Source organism: Neofelis nebulosa, chromosome X (assembly GCF_028018385.1).
Source record: "Neofelis nebulosa isolate mNeoNeb1 chromosome X, mNeoNeb1.pri, whole genome shotgun sequence".
Taxonomy (NCBI): Eukaryota; Metazoa; Chordata; class Mammalia; order Carnivora; family Felidae; genus Neofelis; species Neofelis nebulosa.
In genome coordinates this window covers 127734188-127753796 of record NC_080800.1, presented here as the reverse complement: position 1 = coordinate 127753796, position 19609 = coordinate 127734188, and the positions used below count along the sequence as shown (strand labels likewise).

The 19609-nt window shown below is 42.8% G+C and overlaps 1 protein-coding gene across 1 annotated transcript; it reads right to left on the bottom strand.

Moving 5' to 3' along the window:
- Positions 1-372: 372 nt before the first annotated feature.
- On the bottom strand, positions 373-19303 carry FUNDC2 (FUN14 domain containing 2). Its single transcript, XM_058713293.1, has 5 exons — positions 19140-19303; positions 14965-15115; positions 9483-9558; positions 4685-4816; positions 373-1554 (listed from the first exon to the last, which is right to left on the bottom strand). The coding sequence occupies exons 1-5, from the start codon at positions 19273-19275 to the stop codon at positions 1477-1479; spliced, it is 573 nt and encodes a 190-aa protein (XP_058569276.1). The 5' UTR covers positions 19276-19303; the 3' UTR covers positions 373-1476.
- Positions 19304-19609: the final 306 nt, after the last annotated feature.

Genomic DNA, 19609 nt, shown 5'->3' with positions numbered 1-19609 from the left:
ATCCATTGGTAGCTACAATTTACAAATTCAATACATCATTCCCAAGATTAGTAAAAAGGCAAATGTTTTAAAAGAAGGCCTTAAAAACATACATTTTGCAAACAATCAGCTGCAAGTTTAGGAATTCTAAGTTTTCTGCATTCTCAGAACTCAAAAAGTCTCCAAGAATTCTTTAGATCAGTCCCTTTTCTGGATACATTTATATGAGGTCATCATTCATATATTCAACAAACACTGAACACCTACTAAGTGCTCAGTTCCATCGGTAACGGTGAAGACACAAGCCTTACCCTCCAGAAGTGGATATTCTAGATGAGGCTGCAGACATGGTAACGGGTCATTATAACAAAATGTGCTAAGATTCTAAGCATGTGTATGTGTCCGTAAACTTTTATTTTGAAGAATAATTCGAAGAGGTGGGGTCACTGACACAGCACATTATGTTGGAGGATGGCAATAATTTACTTCACACATGTCGCTGCTATTGTTCTCCACTCTGAATGCCTGGAACACCAGCTCTTTAAAACTATGGCTCAAATGTGAGATATTTCATACCAACTAGGTAGAGAAGTAGTAGAATTTCACACAGGAACTATGGCTACCCCTAAAGTTTTGACAAGAGGTAAATAATACTTAACGTTTCAAAGCTTAAAACCGTTCCTATGAGATAAAAATCCAAGAGCTTCTTCCGTCTCCCACCTAAAGTCACTTATTTCACCATGAAAAAACCCTGTGGAAATAGCCATGAGTTGCTTTATGGTGGAATACATCCCTGGATAGTATCTTAACACCCTAAAGTGATTCACTAAGTTTGACCATTCAACGATGTATCTATTGGTTGGTTTCCCTAAAGACATTCCCTCCAAACACAATACCTTCAGCTCAGCACAAGTTCATTCCATATTCAGATTTTTCAATTATAGTGCTTATTCTGCCATTTTGGTCAGGATAATTACAGCAAGCATATAAATAGCTCTCTTTCTGTAATCTAAAAGCAACTAAAAAAAAAGAAAGTAGACACCAAGATACCAAGTCTTTCATGCTTAAAGGCAAATATATTCAGTTCCTTTCCATGCAACACATAAGGTATCTATATGCTTATTATTTCTTTCCAAAGAAAGTCTGGGACAACCTCTGAGGATCCACTCATCCTCCAAGCTGGGCCATCTTATACCATGCTCTGTTAAGTATCTTATATCGGAGGAGGGAAAGGAACATTTTTGCTGACCTACAGATTAGTCAAGTGGGGAGTGTGCTGGGAGAAGAGCTAACGTCTATGGTCTCTTCCGTTGCCATCGAGCTCACAGTAGGGCCATATCAACTTGTACCGACAGATGCCTATAGAAGCCATTCAGATATGCCGCAGCAGGGAGGAAGGCACAGAAGAAGAGAAGCAGGAGATACTTGATGTCTATGACGGAGTGTAGAGGCTGCTGGCTGGAAAACACAGGAATAATGGAAGTGAAGTTGACCTCTTTAGGATGCCATGCCAAGTAGAAAGCCTCCGAAAAATCCACCAGTCACTAGAATGTTCTTCTTCACAAATGACACTACCTAGAAACAGAACAGAGCACAAATGGGTTGTTTTGCTAAGGACCTTATTATTAGGAATCACGTGTCTTTTACCCTATGCAATCCCCACACCATGGGCTCTCTGATCAAGGCGGTAGCAGGGGTGTGAAGTGATGAAATTCAAGAGATGGTTTCAAGATGGGACTTCGAATGGATGACTAGCCATATGAGGGATTAGAAGGAGAAGCCAAAGGCAACTCCTTGGATTCGGTCTTCAGTAATGTCTGTTACAGAGCTAAGAAATCTGCCTGAGAATTCATTCAGGAACAGGGAAGGACAGAGTTCACAGGGGAAGTTATGGGAAAAGAATAAAGCTGTATTCAATAAACTGGTGACAGTTTACGATTTAATTTTATATATATGTGTGTGTGTGTATGCATATATATATATACATATACATATATACATATATACACATATACATATATACACACACACATATATATATACACACATATACACAATTTTTTTTTGAGAGAGAGCAGGGGAGGGGTAGACAGAGAGGAAGAGAGAGGATCCCAAGCAGGCTCCACACTGTCAGCACAGAGCCCAACATGGGGCTCGAACCCACAAACTGTGAGATCATGACCTGAGCCAAAATCAAGAGTCGCATGCTTAACTGACTAAGACACTCAGGTGCCCCTACAGTTTCCAAATTCACTTCTTCCATTCTCTCTGACACCTACTTTTCAATAGAGGCTGCTCATTCTGAAGTCTCTTCTCCAAATCTCTCTACCCACTCATCCTGTCCATCCATCAGTCCATCTGTCCATCTACCCACCCACTCCCCTCTGAGGCCTCTTCTCAATTAGATGCCACGGATTTGCATTCTCACACCTCAACGCATCAGAAGATGATTAAAATAAGGATATCTTAAGTTCACAAAGCCTCTACCTGCTGTCTACTCATCTGCAGCTCAGAACATGCACTCAGCACCCTTTGGCTCCGATGACCAATTTCCATTTGAGAGACCTTTGGTAAGTCATTCAGACTGCCTCTTTTCCCCAAGTACAGCTATCACCTTAGAAAGCATTCACTGATGGGGCGCCTTGGTGCCTCAGTTGGTTAAGCATCTGACTTTGGCTCAGATCATGATCTCATGGTTCGTGAGTTCGAGCCCCTCGTCAAGCTTTCTGCTGACAGCTCGGAGCCTGGAGCCTGCTTCAGATTCTGTGTCTCCTTCTCTCTCTGCCCCTACCCGACTTGTGCTCTGTCTCTATCTCTCTCTCAAATATAAATAAACATTAAAAAGAAATTAAAACTGAAAAGCACTCATTGCGACAACACATCCAATATCCCAGCCTAATCATTTCATGAACTCAAGCAAAGTGGTGAGTTCATCTCCCAACCATTTAAGCCACTCACACCCCAGCTTTCTCCTCTGGGGCTCTCTAGCACTCTTCCTCCCACGATGTCTACGTCTCCCTATGTCAGTTCCACTTGTCCCCTGGACTTGAGGCCTTGTCTTTTGCCATCTACCATCAGGGGGAGTGAAAAAAATCATACGAATTCCTGAAGTAATTGTTTTCATTCATTATCTTTTTCTTACTTCCTACTCATTCCTCAACTCGCTACCATTTGGCCTTCAACTCCACCCACCACCCCACCAAAACTGCTGTTGCCAAAGTCACCGATGATTTTACTGCTAAACACTGAATTTCTCATCCTCATTCCCTGGCTTCCCAGGTAAGAGCATGGGCTCTGAGGGGGGAACCAGCCACTAACCCCGGGGCCTGTGACAGTTCCAGACCATGAACAGGAATACAAAAATTTGTGGAATCAATTACAAACCTTTTGGTTAGTTTGTAACAAATTCCCTCTGTGAGTCAACAGTTAGTTCTAATCAAACATTAGGCTAATACCTTTGACTATATACACTTCCCACGTCTTTGAAGAAGTTTTCAACAATCATGTATTACTTTTGTAAACACCTGAACAATAAACTTTTGGGAAAATGAAAACAGTGTCAGTTTCATAACCCTGAGCTTGAGGCGGGGGGATAGGAGTGGGAGGGACCACCTGCACTCCTGGGCCCTCACAGATGCTCCTTTCCATTCTGGACAAAGGACCAGTTTCGGCCTGCCACCCACCACCACAGAGAGACTGCCATTATGCGGCTGGCGAGGGGACTTGTCCGTTCAGTACTTTCTAGTCTGCTAACTCATTTACCATTCATCTATCTGCTTTCCAACTTCTAAAAATTTGCTGACGTTTCTTGTCTTCTGGCATTCTTTTCCTGTTATCTCAGTCCTTCTGGGTTTAACCTGTTTTATTTTGTTACCATCATTTGGCAGTATTTCAAGGCCAAGGCCTGTTGCAATTTACCTCTAAATCCTCCCTCTGCACTCATTCCAACCCCTTTCTCTGTGAATCCAGAAGAGAATGGCTCCAGGCCGTGCAAGGTAGAAGGCACCTTCTTGACTCCTTGATCCTATTTATTTCTTGCTCCCCACTTCAGTGCACTTATTTCCTTACACCCTTAACATACTTCTAGAGGTAATAAAGAAGAAGCGCAATACAGTCTTTTGAAAAGGAAGGACTTCTCCTGTCCAAGCGCCAGCCAGTATAACCAGACCTGGTTCTATGTGGTAGAGCAGGCTTGGCACAATACAGCCTGTAACCCAAAACCAGCCGGCTGCCTGTTTGAAATACAGTTTCCTCGTGACACAGCCACACCCACTTGTCTGCATATCATCTGTGGGTATTTTCATGCAACGTGATGGAGCTCAGTAGTTGTGACAGAGGCCACAGGGCCTACAAGGCTGGAAATATTTATCGTCTGGCCCTTTATGAAAAAAGTTTGCCCACCTCTGGGCTGGATACTCCTGCTACTCTCTGTATGTGTAAAACATAGACATTTCAGAGAAGGGTGTGCATGGAGACAAAGTATGACTTAAAGCCATCTATATGCCGTTTGCCGCACTGCCCCAATTCCTACAAGAACTAATTCAAGGCATGACCCAGCCACGTATGTACACATATCACTTTGTGTTCTCAGTCACTGATAAAGGCCACCAACACATTACCTGGCTGTGAAACAAGGCCTCTGAGGTGAAGGTACTCCATCTAAGGCTGACACTTTTCACACTGCAGGCAAACAAAACAGTCTCACCTCCTCTGCTTTGCTTTTGACCTCGCTGGGTATCTGGCTGCTCTTACGGATCTTCAGTTGTTCCTTGGCTTTCTTCATGTCCTTCTCTACTCGCTGCCAGTCAATCTTGATGTACCCAGTATGGTTTGCAAGCTAGAGTTTCAATAATGACAGCAAGAAATAAGAAAGACAGGCTTGTTATTTCTGTTCATTCGGGTTAATCACTGAAGCACATTATCAAAAACCTATCTGATTTTCCATTTCTGGAGACATCTGCCATCCCGTTCATTGCATGACAATGACATTCACTCCACATCTCAGTGTCCACCCTATGTGCAAGACCCCATGCCTGATGCCAGATCAACAGACTGGCTTTCGGTGACCGCTGGCAACTGTTGTACTTTATTTGTACTCTTATCCCTCACTAAGAACTTTTAAGTTAGTTTAAAATGGTAAGATGAAAATCAGAATTGAAACCCAAACTCAAGATTTCAGGTGAAGACACCTTACTGACCTTCGAGCCAACATAAGCACGAGTTTTCTGACAATGTAGTCATCGCTGTTGCTCAGAAAGAAATCCTCCAGGACATGGCTGCACAGAGATTTCTTACGAGCAACTTCATATACTGGGCACTGAGAAAAATACGACCAAATATACATATAGAATAAGCCTACTTCACTTTATAAAGACGGCAGACACAAACACTAAAACTCAAAAAAACCAATTTCAATGAGAATGTGTGAATAGGATAAAAATGATTCAAGTAGGAGCATCTGGGGGGCTCAGTCAGTTGAGGGTCCTACTCTTGATTTCAGCTCAGGTCATGATCTCACACTTCATGAGATCGAGCCCCACACAGGGCTCCTCACTGACAGTGCAGAGCCTGCTTGGGATTCTCTCTCTCTGCCCCTCTCCCACTTGTGCTCTCTCTGAAAATAAATAAAGTTAAAAAAAATGATTCAAGTATGTTGTTTTCTGATGGATTAATGTTGTCCCAGGAATGAAGAGACTGATTATACCCCACCAATGAATCTTCCACTGATACCGCTTCTCTCCACCGAAGTTTGGATTTCTCAAAGTATCTCAAATTGAAACTCTCCTCTCTGTAGTCTCCTACAGAGCATTGTGGCTCTTCCTCTAGTCTCTGTTTTATTTCACAGCACCACCAACCAGTCACCCACCCAAACCAGGCTGGAAAAAGTATTTGCAGTCCATATAATATACAAAACATTAGTATTCATAAAAACTGAAATTCTTCTCCAGATCAGAAAGGAGGCAAATTGTTGCTATTTGTAGACATCTCTGTCTACATAATCTCAAAGAATCCAACACAAAAAATAAACTGGAGTGCTGGGTGGCTCAGTCAGTTAAGTGTCCAACTTTGGCTCAGGTCATGATCTCCTGGTCTGTGGGTTCAAGCCCCACATCGGGCTCCGTGCTGACAGCTCAGAGCCTGGAGCCTGCTTCAGACTCTGTGTCTCCCTCTCTCTCTGCCCCTCCCCTACTGGCACTCTGTCTGCCTCTCTCTCTCTCAAAAATAAATAAACATTAAAAGAAATTCAGGGGCACCTGGGTGGCTCAGTCAGTTAAGCATCTAACTCCAGCTCGTCATGATCTCACAGTTCGTGGGTTCAGGCCCTGCGTCAGGCCCCACACCGGCAGTGTGGGGCCTGCCTGTGATCCTCTCTCTCCTCTGTCTGCCCCCACCTCTCAAAATAAATAAATAAACTTAAGAAAAAGAGCTTGCTCCCTATGATGAGAACTGGTTCTACACACGAGCTGCTTCCACAGCATGACAGCTGTACCTCCAGGCTGACGCTGGCATCAGCTCCATGACCAAGATCTACAGGGGACATCAGAGAAGTGGGGTCATGCCCAGCCACTTCAACAGAGGCTCAAAGAGTGTGGCCTGCAGGGTCCTCCAAGCCCTAGAGGGGCATAAAATGGTGGAAAGGGACCAAGATGGGGGCTGCAAACTGACACCTCAGGGACAGAGAGATGTGGACAGAATGCGAGACAGGTGGCAGCTGCCAACAAGAAGCATTAAAACATACGCTGTGTTAATAAACTGCCTCATTTGGGGAAAAAGGGGAGTTTAAGCAAGGCTGCAGAATACAAGAGCAACACACAAAATCAATCGTATTCTTTTTGCTAGCAAGTGAAACAGCTGGAAATGGGAATAAAATTCATGATTTATAATAGCTGTAAAATAAATACTAGATAGAAATTGAAACAAAAATCAAATAGGATCTGCATGCTGAAAACCACAAAATGCTGAAGAATTTAAAGATGAACAAATAAATGGTGAGACAGGCCATGCACATGGAATTGAAAACTTGATGAAGAAATGATATCCGATTCTTTCCAAGTTGAGCTACAGAGTTATTGCGATCCCAACCCCAGCAGGGGTTTTACAGATACACAAACAAGCTGCTTCTAAAATGTACATGGAAGGCACCTGGGTGGCTCAGTCGGTTGCATGTATGACTCTTGATCTCGGCTCAGGTCATGATCTCAGGGTAGTAGGATCAAGTCCCGTGTCAGGTTCTACACTCAGCATGGATGTGGATTCTCTATCTCTCTCTCCCTCTACCCCCTCCCCTGCTCACATGCTGTCTAAAATAAAAAAAAATAAAAATAAAAGGTCTACGGAAAGGCAAAGGGATTAGAACAGCTAAAATGATTCTGAAAAAGAAGAGAATTGGAGGAATCTCACTACCTGATTTTAGGATTTACAACCCTTTAATATCCCTTTAATGGGACAAAATAAAAAGTACAGAAATGGACAACACAATTTAAAAATGGGCAAAAGACATGAATAGACACTTTGTCAAAAAGGAGACGTGGACAGCAAATAAGCACAGGAAAAGATGTCCCACGTTATTAGTTGTGCCATTCTAAGTCCAACTGGAAAGCTTGGGGGCTGAGGGTGAGCGGCCAAGGAAAGCCACAAGTGCAACTAAAGCCCTAAGGTGTCTAGGAAGGAAATCAAGGCAGAGGTATACGGGATGTATGGATGAAAAATTTTAAATTCTATGCAAAGACATTAAAGACCTAAATAAATGGAAAGTACATATTCACACATGACTCATTATCATAAAAGATCTTAATTTTTCCCAAATTTATCTATATCGTTCTCATGCAATTCCAGTAAAAATTTCAACAGAATTTTTGAAAATAATTGACAAGCCTGTTCTAAAATTTAGATGGACAAGCAAAAATTATGAAAGCAGCCACGATGCTCCTGAATGATATGGGGAGGAGCCTGTATTACCAACTATCAAGTAGAAAGTTGACCGGACAACTCGAATCAGATCCACACGTCTGGATTAACATATGACAGATGCCACACTACAAATACTGAGGGAAGACTCACTACATGCCGCTAGCACAATGACGAGTACGAAGGAAAGGAACCTGGATCCCTGTGTGAAACGTCAGGCCTAGCGCCACCCACATCCCTCCGGTGACCGGTAGCGTGAGTGCACAGCATGGACTCTCCAGGTCTCACCTCCCTCAACAAGGAAGCGTTTCTAGTAGCAATTGCTTCTGTCAGTCACTGCCCCTCCAAAAAACAGAGGGTACGCTCAGATTGAGACATTCTGTCACGTATATCAATACTGAACCGTTCTGTTGTACGCCTGAAACTCACATTGTATGTCAATTATACTTCAAGTGAAGAAAGCTTTAGGTGAAAGAAAAAAGATATTTGAAAGCAACATTAAGGTATTTACAGAGTCTGGGGCAGGGTTGGGGGAGCCCAGGGAGAGAGCTGTCACTGCACTTCTGCCCCACGGGGCAGGAGGAAGGAGAGAGGGGGAGATATGAGGGGGCCCACGACTTGCAGCAAGCCTGACCTCCTTGAGAGAGGAAGCGAGGCCCGGCCCTGCTGCAGCCACCTCCCTTGTGTAACTACGTGGGACCTCCGGCCACAAGCACACACCCTCCCCTCCCCGAACTTCTGACCCATGGAAACTGTGAGAGAGAAATACTACACCCAACTGAGCCGGGCCCCGGCCTCTACTCTGGCCCGCCAGGCACCAGCCCCCTCCTCCTGCACGGTCCTTCTTCCCCTGACCCATCTGGGAGACTCACTGCACCTGCGGTTTGAAGGCAGCACTGACCTTGCTGAAGTGAGGGCTGTCAACCATGGAAGGAGGCAAAGGGCTAGGAATTTGGAGACTGTGGCACAATCCAACAAGTTCTGTCTCCTACAGAGCAGTGCTTCTCCACGAGTGTACAAGTACTCAGATGGGCAACTGCATCTACCTCCTATGGAATCGAGGGGCGGTGGCGGGGGAACGAGGTCTCAAGCACCAGCGGTCTTTAAACGTCCTCAGGTGATTCCAATGTGGAGTCAGGTGTGCAAAGCAATGCCAAATGCTGCCTCAGAGAATCAATACCCAGTAGTTCTGAAATCAACTCTGGGCCAAACACACAAGACTGAATATCATTTAGCCCTCGTCTCCTTGGCTGCTCTGGGATCAATGTGCCCTGGGCAAAATAATAGTATCACAAGGTACTTGCATCACACTTCGTATTTTTGAAATCATGTTTCATATTTCAACTGGTCTTGAAAACCCTATGAGGGAACTATGATAAGGAATATTCCCCGTGTTATAAATTATGAAATAAAATGTGACTAGTAGTTGATGAAAGTGGACTCAAATGCTCACTAGAATTTCAGATAGTACGCTGAAAACAAGGGCAAAGGCTGTTCTAGTGTAATACAGCCAGGACTCAAGTACGGCTCCTCACATCACATTCCCCATGGGCAAGGAGGACTTCCAAACACCCCAGAACACATCACATACAGACCTGAAGGAGAAAAAATCCACCTCCCACAGCTGTTGCAGCCAACTTTCCAACCTTCTGGAATATGAAACCCGTGCACCTACAAAAACCAAACCAACATCAGACAAGTCGACAAGCTGTCAAATACACAGAAACATGTACTTCTAACAATGTTCAGATCGTAATTACCTTGGGATGATCCAGCTCCTTCCCACTCTTATACAACATAAGAAAGGAAAAAAGGCTCTGCACTCAGAAAGACCCTGATTCAAATTTTACCTCTACCACTTACTAATTTTGAGCAAATCCCTTAAAGCTTTTAGGTTGCAGGGTGCCTGAGTGGCTCAGTCGGTTGGGCAACTGACTTCAGCTCAGGTCATGATCTCACAGTTCATGGGTTTGAGCCCCGAGTCGGGCTCTGTGCTGACAGCTCGGAACCTGGAGCCTTCTTCGGATTCTGTGTCTCCCTCGCTCTCTGCCCCTCCCCCGCTCATGATCTGTCTCTCTCTCTCTCTCTCTCTCTCTCTCTCAAAAATAAACTTAAAAAAAAATTAAAAAAAACTTTTAGGGGTGCCTGGGTGGCTCAGTCGGTTGAGTGTCCGACTTCGGCTCAGGTCATGATCTTGCAGTTCGTGAGTTCCAATTGTGTTTCTATATATAAGCAACGAACAATCCAAAATTGATATTTTAAAATACCATTTACAATAGCATCAAAAAGAAGATGTGCAAGACCTACAAAGCATTGCTGGGAGAAATTAAAAGAAACCCAAACCAATCTATAAACCATGTTTATGGATCAATGCAATGCCAGTCAAAATCATATCAGGCTTTTTGTAGAAATTGGCAGCAAGCTTATTCTAAACTTCATATGAAAATGCTGCACTGGGTGTTATATGGAAACCAATTTGACAATAAATTTCATATATTAAAAAAAAAAAAAAAGAAAATGCTGTGTACCCAGAACAGTCAAATCAACTTAGAAAAACAACGTAAGATTTATGCTACCTGATTTCATGACTTATTATAAAGTTATTGTGATCAAAACAGTGTGATGCTAGCACAAAGATAGACAAATCAACTTAACAAAGAGTTTAGAAACAGGGGTGCCTGGCTGGGTCAGTGGGAAGAGCATGTGACTCTTGATCTCAGGGTCATGAGTTCAAGCCCCACGGTGGGGGTAGAGATTACGTAAAAATAAAATCTAAAAAATAAAGTTCAGAAACAGACATATAGTTAATTGATTTTTGACACGAGTGCAAAAGCAATTCAGTGTAGAGGAGTATAGTCTATTCATCAAACCATGTGGACGCAATTACATATCATATGCAAATAAATAACTTAGATTCTTACCTTGCAACATAAACAAAAAGCAAATCAAAATGGATCAATGGATCATGGTCCTAACCGAAAAATCTAAACCTATATATCATCTAGAAGAGAACACGGAAGAAAATCATGGTGATCCTGGGTCAGGAAAATATTCTCACACATGACACCAAAAGCTACAGGCATAAAAGAAAGAGCCAATAACTTACATTTCAAGGTTCAGAACTTCTGTTCTTTACTGTTAAGATAATAAACCGCTATAGAGTAGAAGAATTTATTTGCAAACCACATATCTGATATAAAACTTGTACCTGGAGTGAAGAACTCTCATAACTCTATTATGAGAAAATCAACATCCCAATAAAAATATGGAGAAAAGAAAACAGATACCTCATCAAAGATATATGGATGGCAAAAATAAACCCATGAACAGATGCTGACATCATTAATCGTTAGGGAAATGCAAATTAAAGCCACAATGAGACACCACTTTCCACCCACTAGGATGGCTGTGATCAAAACGACATACTGCCAAAGTGTTAGGGCTGGTAGAGGTATACGATAGTACAGGCACTTTAGAAAAGCATATGGCAAGTTCTTAAGAAATTAAAGCATTCCACCTATAATCCCCAGCCATATTATTCACAGGTATTGACCCAAAAGAAATGAAAGCATACATTCACAGAGACTTGTACACAAATGTTCATAGCAGTTTTACCCCCAAAGTGGAAACAAACCTGTATCTATCAAAGGTAAATGGATAAACAAAATGGTTCATCCACATAGCGGATTACTACTCAGCAATAAAAAGGAATGAACAACTGATTAAAAAAAAAACAGCACAGATGAACCTCCAGGTTAACATGCTAAGCACAAGAAAGCAGCCAAACAAGAACACATACTGTATAATTCCATTTATCTAGAATTCTAGAAGATGCAAAGTAATCTGTAGTGATAAAAAGCAGATCAGTGGTTGGTAGAGGCATAAAAGGGATTATGAAGAGGTATGAAGAAACTTTTAGACTGATAGATGTGCTCATTACCTTGATTGTGGTGATGATTTATAGGTGTGTATATGTCAAAATTTATCAAATTGTATACTCTAAACAACCGTATCTTATGATATGCCAATTTATTAAACTGTTAAAAAAACAATAAAGAACAGCCAAGAAAGTCCTAAAAACCAAGATGGCAGTTGCGGTTCCACACACACACACACACACACACACACACACGCAGGTCTGACACATGGCAGAGCACTGGGGGGAGGACAGCATATCCAATAAAGTGAGTTGGGACAAGTGGGTATCGTACATGGAAAAAAAGAAAGAAATGTCGACCAACACTAAACACTAAAAACGATTCCGGGTGGATTTATAAATGTAAATGTGAAAGGTAAAACAATAAAGTTCTAGCGTGTGGGGTAGGCAAAAAAAATTACTTCAACAGAACATAAAAATTACTAACTGTTAAGGTAAAGATCGATAAAATTGACATTGAAAATACTACACATTCATCAAAAGACACCAAAAGGCAAATGAAAAGACAATCGACTGCAGAATGTGCAAAAATACCTGCAAAATGTACAACCAATAAAGAACTCATATTCAGAATAAAGAATGCTTACAACTCTCAATAAGAAAAAGAATGACAACTTAAGAGAAAAATTACAAAAGATTAAAAATGAGACTTCATCAAAGACGAGGTCCAGAAGGGTCATGGAACACATGTAAAAGTTGTTCAATTCCACCAGTACTCAGGGAAATGCAACGAAACCCATGTGAGATGCCACGATCAGACCACCAAAACTTTCAGTCTGGCAGTACCAAGTGCTTACAAGAATGTACAGCATCAGGAACACCAACCCTTGCTGTGTAGAGGCAAACAGTTAGAATCACTTTTGGAAAGTGGTTTTTCAAATCAAGTATCAGTTTGACATTACCCAGCAAAGCTGAAGACACTTAAACCTCACGACCCAGCAATTCAACTCCTGGGTCTAGACCCTACAAAAAAGTGCATATGTATGGACCAGGAAATTTATATGGAGTGTTCATATCAGCAGTGTTTAAATTAGCCAAAAATTGAACCAACCCAAGTGTCAGTCATCACCTGGATAAGAACACTGTGGTATACTCATCTGATGGAATTCTAAACACCAATGAAAACAAAGGAACTACAACTGCACGCATGGTCGTGTATACGAAAGAAGTTGAGAAAAAAGGGAAGACTCAAAAGAATACACGAGTGCGTCTATTTAAAGTTCAAAAGCAGATCAACGACAGTATAATATTTCCTGATTGAACTGCTGTTAAAAGTAAAAAGAAAAGCAAGGAGCTCAGGACAGCATTCATCTCTAGAGTTCTTGGGGTGCCAGCCACATGTTTTCAACCTGAGTGTTAAACAGGTGCTCACTCCATACGTATTCATTAATATCATATGCACTGTTCTATAGATTATGTTGTACAATGGGAGTTCTAAATGTAGAATGGAGAGATGAAATTGATGCATTATGTCTTTCTGACTAAATCTATTAAACCTGTTGAGTTTACTACAAATAAATCCATAGGCTGTGTCACATTAAGAACGTTATCATCTGACACAGCTAAGAAACAAGCAGCTAGCTCCCTAGTATACCACTTTCTGGCTCTGAGACCCTGGACCTTCTAAGCCTTAGTTCCTATAAAATGAGAATGATTACAGTACCAATTTCAGAGATGTTGTGAGAAGGAAATGAGCTATCTATATACATACTTTACATATTTGTGTATTTTTGCATTCTCTACTTCTCAGTGTGGAGAAAAGGGAACCCTTGTGTACTCTTGCTGGGACTGTAAATTGGTACAGCCATTGTGGAAAACAATATGGACGTGCCTCAAAAAACTAAAAATAGAACTGCCATATGATCCAGCAATTCCACTTCTGGGAATACATCTAAAGGAAATTAAAACATGAACTCAAAAAGATATTTGCACCCCCATGTTCACTGCATCACTGTTCACAATAGCCAAGACATGGAAACAACCTATGTGTTGATCAATGGGTGAAAAAACATGAGATATGATCTATCTATCTATAGAGAGATATTTACACACACACACACACACACACACACACACACACACACACAATGGACTATTATTCAGCCATAAGGGGAGGGGAATCCTATCAATTGTGACAACATGGATTCACCTTGAGGACATGATGCTGAGTGAGGTAAGTCAGACAAATAAAGACAAATACTGCAAGATCTCACTTATATGTGAGATCTTATATGTGCAATCCCTTATTTAAAAAACTTTTTCAAATTTAATGTTTATTTTTAAGAGGGAGAGACAGAGCTCAAGCAGGGGAGGGGCAGAGAGAGAGGGAGACACAGAATCCGAAGCAGGCTCTAGGCTCCAAGCTGTCAGCACAGAACCCAATGCGGGGCTCAAAGTCATGAACCGCAAGATCATGACCTGCGCCGAAGTCGGATGCTTAACCAACTGAGCCACCCAGGCACCCCATGTGCAATCTCTTATGTGTACAGTCTAAAATAAACATAAAACTCATAGAAAAAGACATCAGATTTGTGGTTACAGGGGGCTGGGGGAGGGGGAACTAGATGAAGGTGGTCAAAAGGTACAAACTTGGAGTTATAAATACGTATTAGGGACGTAACGTACAATGTAATGTCTGCAGCTAACACTGTTGTATAAGAAAATGGTTATGAGAGTAGATCCTGAGAGTTCTCATCACAAGGAGAAAGTATTTTCTTCTCTTTTTACTGTATGTATATGAGATGATGAATGTTCATTGAACCTACTGTGGTAACCGTTTCACAATATATGTAAATGAAACCATCATGCTATATACCTTAAACTTACCCAGTGATGCATATTTATTTCTCGATAAAACTGGAAAAAAATGAGGATAGATAATACTAGCACCAATTTCAAGAGTTGTGAAAAGGAAATGAAATATATAAATACTCAAAATACTGCCTGGAATGTGATAAATACTCACGTGTATAACCACAACCATTAAGTAGCACTTTAACAAGATGTTTAGATGAATGCTACACATTAAGTGATCAATTTCACAAAAGTCCATGTGTTTTCACTGGTTAAGGAGGTGGTTCCCACGAGTGCAATACTAAATCATGCAAAAAAAGATACTGGACATCTTTCATATCACTTACCATCCAGTGACACCTCCAATTACCAGCTGGGTCGCCACGCTGTATTTTTCAGCTGAGGGCCCAGATTCCTGCCCAAACAGCTTGCGCCACCATGGCTGCTTTTTAGCAAATTCTGCAAGGTCCAGTGACTCAAAATTTCTCTCAAAGTTTCCTACAAGAATTAAGATACGGAATAAGAAAATACTTACTTTTACAATAAATCACAATTCTTAACTCAATTGAGATTTTTAAGAAACAGGTATTGTAATAAGAACCTCTAAATATTATTATATTTTAAATAGTAAATTAACTCTGAAATCGTGGATAGCAATTTTTAAAAATCAGAATAAAATCAACAAATAATAGCTGCCTTAGAGAAAAAAATAACTAGACAATTTAGAATTAGTGCTCTAATTTGTCCTCTCGATTTTTTTTTCCTCTCGAATTTAAAAACAAGCAAAGGACCTACAAAAGCCTGCTAGTAATAATTAGTATCTTAAATGAATTTTTCACTTAAATTTTTCATTTGCCTCTCCTTTTAATGTTTGTTTATTTTTGAGACAGAGAAAGAGTGCAATTGGGGGAGGGGCAGACAGAGAAGGAGACACAGAATCCAAAGAAAGCTCCAGGCTCTGAGCTGTCAGCACAGAGCCTAATGCAGCGCTCGAACTCATGAGCCGTGAGATCATAACCTGAGCCGAAGTCAGACACTTAACTGACTGAGCCGCCCAGGCGCCCTTGCCTCTCCTTTTTGAAGAGTCACTCAGTACTATTCAGTAGCCCACAAATTCACAAATTCTTACTACTATATGAATCTCCATTGATAATAAGGATAAACGGTAATGTTTTATTGAACTCTTACTAGACAATGCTTACCAGGAAATGTGCTAAGCAACAAATACGTATTTCTAATTAAATTCACAGAACATAGTCGGTACAAAAAAAAGGTACTATTTATTAACTCCACTTTCTAATCAAGAAATGGAAGCTCAGGGGCGCCTGGGGGGCTCAGTCGGTTAAGCATCCGACTCTTGGTTTCGGCTCAGGTCATGATCTCACCGTTTCTGAGCTAGAGCCCCGCATCGGGCTCTGTGCTGACAGTGCGGAGACTGCTTGGGATTCTCTCTCTCCCTCTCTCTGCCCCTCCCCTGCTTGTGCACTCTCTGAAAATACATAAATAAACATTAAAAAAAAAGAAATGGAGGCTCAGAGGTTAAGTGATTCGCCCAAGAAAGGAAAAAGAGTTAACAAAATGTCTAATCCCTTTCTCTGTGAGAAGATAATGCAGGGATAAATTTAATGAAATACGCACAAGACCTCTGCACTATAAAGAACAAAGCACTGCAGGGAAACAGTGAAAATGACTGAAATTAATGGAGATATGTACTATGATTTGCAAGGCAATATTATTAAAATGTTCATTCTCTCCATATTGATGTATAGACTCAACACCATCCCAGTCAAAAGGTAGGTTTTTATCTAGAAATTGACAGGCTGGTTCCAAAATGTATTTGGAGGTGCAAAAGACTCCCTTGAGTAGTGTTCCAGCTACTATGGCAAATTATGCCAAACCTTCATGGAGCTAAAGAATCATTTATTATGCTCTTAAACTCTGTGGATCAGGATTCTGATAGGATATAGCGTTACAGTTTACCCCTGTTACACAATGTGTGAGGATTCCGCTGGAAGGCTTACAGGCAGAAGGTCTGGAATCATCTCCCACACTGACATATACAGGCTACTTCTCTATGTAGGTTAATTTGGGCTTCCTTACAGCATGGTGCCTAGGCTCAAGGGTGGATGGCCCAAGGCAAGTAGTGAGAGACCAATGGAGTGAAGGAGCTTGAGGGCCAAGCAGAAGCTATGAAAACCATTTAAGACCTAGCCCCAGAAGCCTAGCCTCAGAAGCCATGCAGCGTTACTTCTACCACATTCTGTAGAAGTGGTCACAAACCCTTATGCAGGTTCAAGAGGGAATACATAGATCCCATCACTGAGTGGGAGGAGTATCAAAGTCACACCGAGAAAAGAGCAGCTGGAATGGGAGATATCGTTGCAGTTGTTTAGGAAAATCTAATGTGCCGCAAGTGGTCAAAACAATTTTGGGGGGGGGGAGAACAAAGTTAAAGGAATTTCAAGACTTCTCATAAAGCTACAGAATACTACAGCTGCCTAATGTCAAGACTTACACAGCTACCATATTTGACGGTGTACCACCAACCGAAGGATACACAAATATTATCAATGGAAGAGAATACAGAGTCCACAAGTAGATCTACACACACGGTCATCTGATTTTCAGTAACGTGGCACCAAGGTAATTTAATGGAGAAAAAGTCTTCTTAACAAATTGTGTTGGAACTACTAGTTATCTGTACTGGAAAAAAATGCAATCCCTACCTTACATCAGACACGAAATATACTTCAAGATGGATCACAGACCCCAATTTAACAGAACCAAAATATGGACACGTGAGGAACTGGGTCTTCTAATGGCTTCACAAGTAGTTACATGAAAATTATTTTTCTTTTTTTTTTTTTTATTTTTATTTTTATTTATTTATTTATTTTTTTATTCATTTTTGGGACAGAGAGAGACAGAGCATGAACGGGGGAGGGGCAGAGAGAGAGGGAGACACAGAATCGGAAACAGGCTCCAGGCTCCGAGCCATCGGCCCAGAGCCTGACGCGGGGCTCGAACTCACGGACCGCGAGATCGTGACCTGGCTGAAGTCGGACGCTCAACCGACTGCGCCACCCAGGCGCCCCAATTTTTCTTTTTTTTAATATTTATTTTTGAGAGAGAGAGAGAGATGGAGCATGAGCAGGAGAGGGGCAGAGATAGAGGGAGACACAGAATCAGAAGCAGGCTCCAGGCTCCCAGCTGTCAGCACAGACTCTGATGCAGGGCTGGAACCCATGAACAATGAGATCATGACCTGAGCTGAAGTCGGATACCGGTCGGACGCTCAACCGACTGAGCCACCGGGCGCCATGAAAAATTATTTTTCTAATGTAACATTAAGCACCAGCACAACACAACAGTAAGACATTACTGCTGTGTTGATGAAGAAATTCTCTCCCTGGGTTAAAGAATATCAGTGAAAACAAGAATAGGTTTTGAGTTTTGTTTTAATGTAACTTTACCAAAGCCCATCAGCTCTACAGGGGGCTCCAGTCAAAAGGGGTCCCTGAACCTGTATTTTTTAAGTGAATGAGAGCAGTCTACTCCGCAGGAAAATAATTAAATTGTGCATTCGAACCCCTTAGTCACTTAGATTTGGTGGGATGCTGGTCAATGTTTACCAACCGGCTGGGAGTGATCTGCTGCGTACATCCATTTCCACTATGTAGTCACCCCCGGTAGGTGTGACATCACGACCCTAAGGGCTGGAAAGAGACGCACAGCAGCACACCATGCTGTTGTTTCCACCACATAGACACAATACATGTGAATAACCTCGAGAGCACACACAACAGCGAAACACAGCAAATAATTAAGAAGTGATGAATTCTGAATATCCTCACTGCCTTTGTTTTTAACATAATTTACGTAATTGGGGGGTTTACATAATTGGGTTTTCGATGATAGCTCTGTTTAGCAATAGGATATTGAGAGCCAGTAATGAACTAAATATAACCTGAAGCAGGATAATTAGTCGGGGAAGAAGCATGACTTAAAAGTCATGCTCCCGTGTGTATTTTATTACAGGGAATCTTCCTGACTACGCGGACTAAATAAACGATTTCAAAGTACAATCCGATGTGTACTACTCTTTGGAAGACATTAAAAGCGCAAGAGGAGGCTCCCTGCGCACAGAAAGAAGCTTCCCAGGTGTTGGGGACGAACGTGCAAAGAGACAAAGAAGCCGCCTCCGTCTGAAAGCGCCAGAGTGCTTCCGAGAACAAGGACAGAATGTCTCCCGGCTTAGGCTGTTCGGGGCGGCGCCGGAAGGCTGAGCGAGCCCAACCGGAGACAACGCCTCGGGGCGGTTCGGTCCCAGCCCGGCGCCTGACCTTGGCCGGACCCTGGGAGCGGCCGGGCCAGCGACGAGCCCCGGGCGCCCTCCCCGGCCGCGAGCGGCCCGGACTCCCGGGGGAGCTCTGCCGAGACCCGCCGGCGCGCGGGCCTCCCCCTTCCGGGACCCAGAGAGGCGGCTCCGCGCGGCGTCGGCGGTGCGCGCGCCCGCCTTTACCTTGACTGGAAGCGGCCATTTCGACGAGCTCGTCTCGCGATGACAGCCGCAGGGGTTTGGCGCGATAGGACACGGAGTGGCGCGCCGCCGTCGCCGCCGCGAGCGGGCTTCCGGCACGTGGGCCAGATGTTTCCATTCCCACGGCGGCAGCGGAAGAGGCTGAGCGGCGCGCCCGGAGGTGGCGCCCCGCCCGCACGCCAGGCTGCGTCACAAGGCTCCGCGGCCCCGCCCGGCAGGAGCGCCGAGCCGCGCGTGCGCGGAAAGCCTTCCCGGACAGACGTGCCCACCTAGCAGATTCCCGAGAAGCGCCCGCGACCCGGCCCTTCCTTAGTAAGGACTGTTTTACCCATTACATTATTAAAAATAACACTGGCTCGTGGTGTTAGTTCATGGAAATGTCGAGCAGATATTTATCGGCGCTTGCTCTCTGCCCGACTCCGTTCCAGCGCAGAAAGACATTTAAAAAAAAA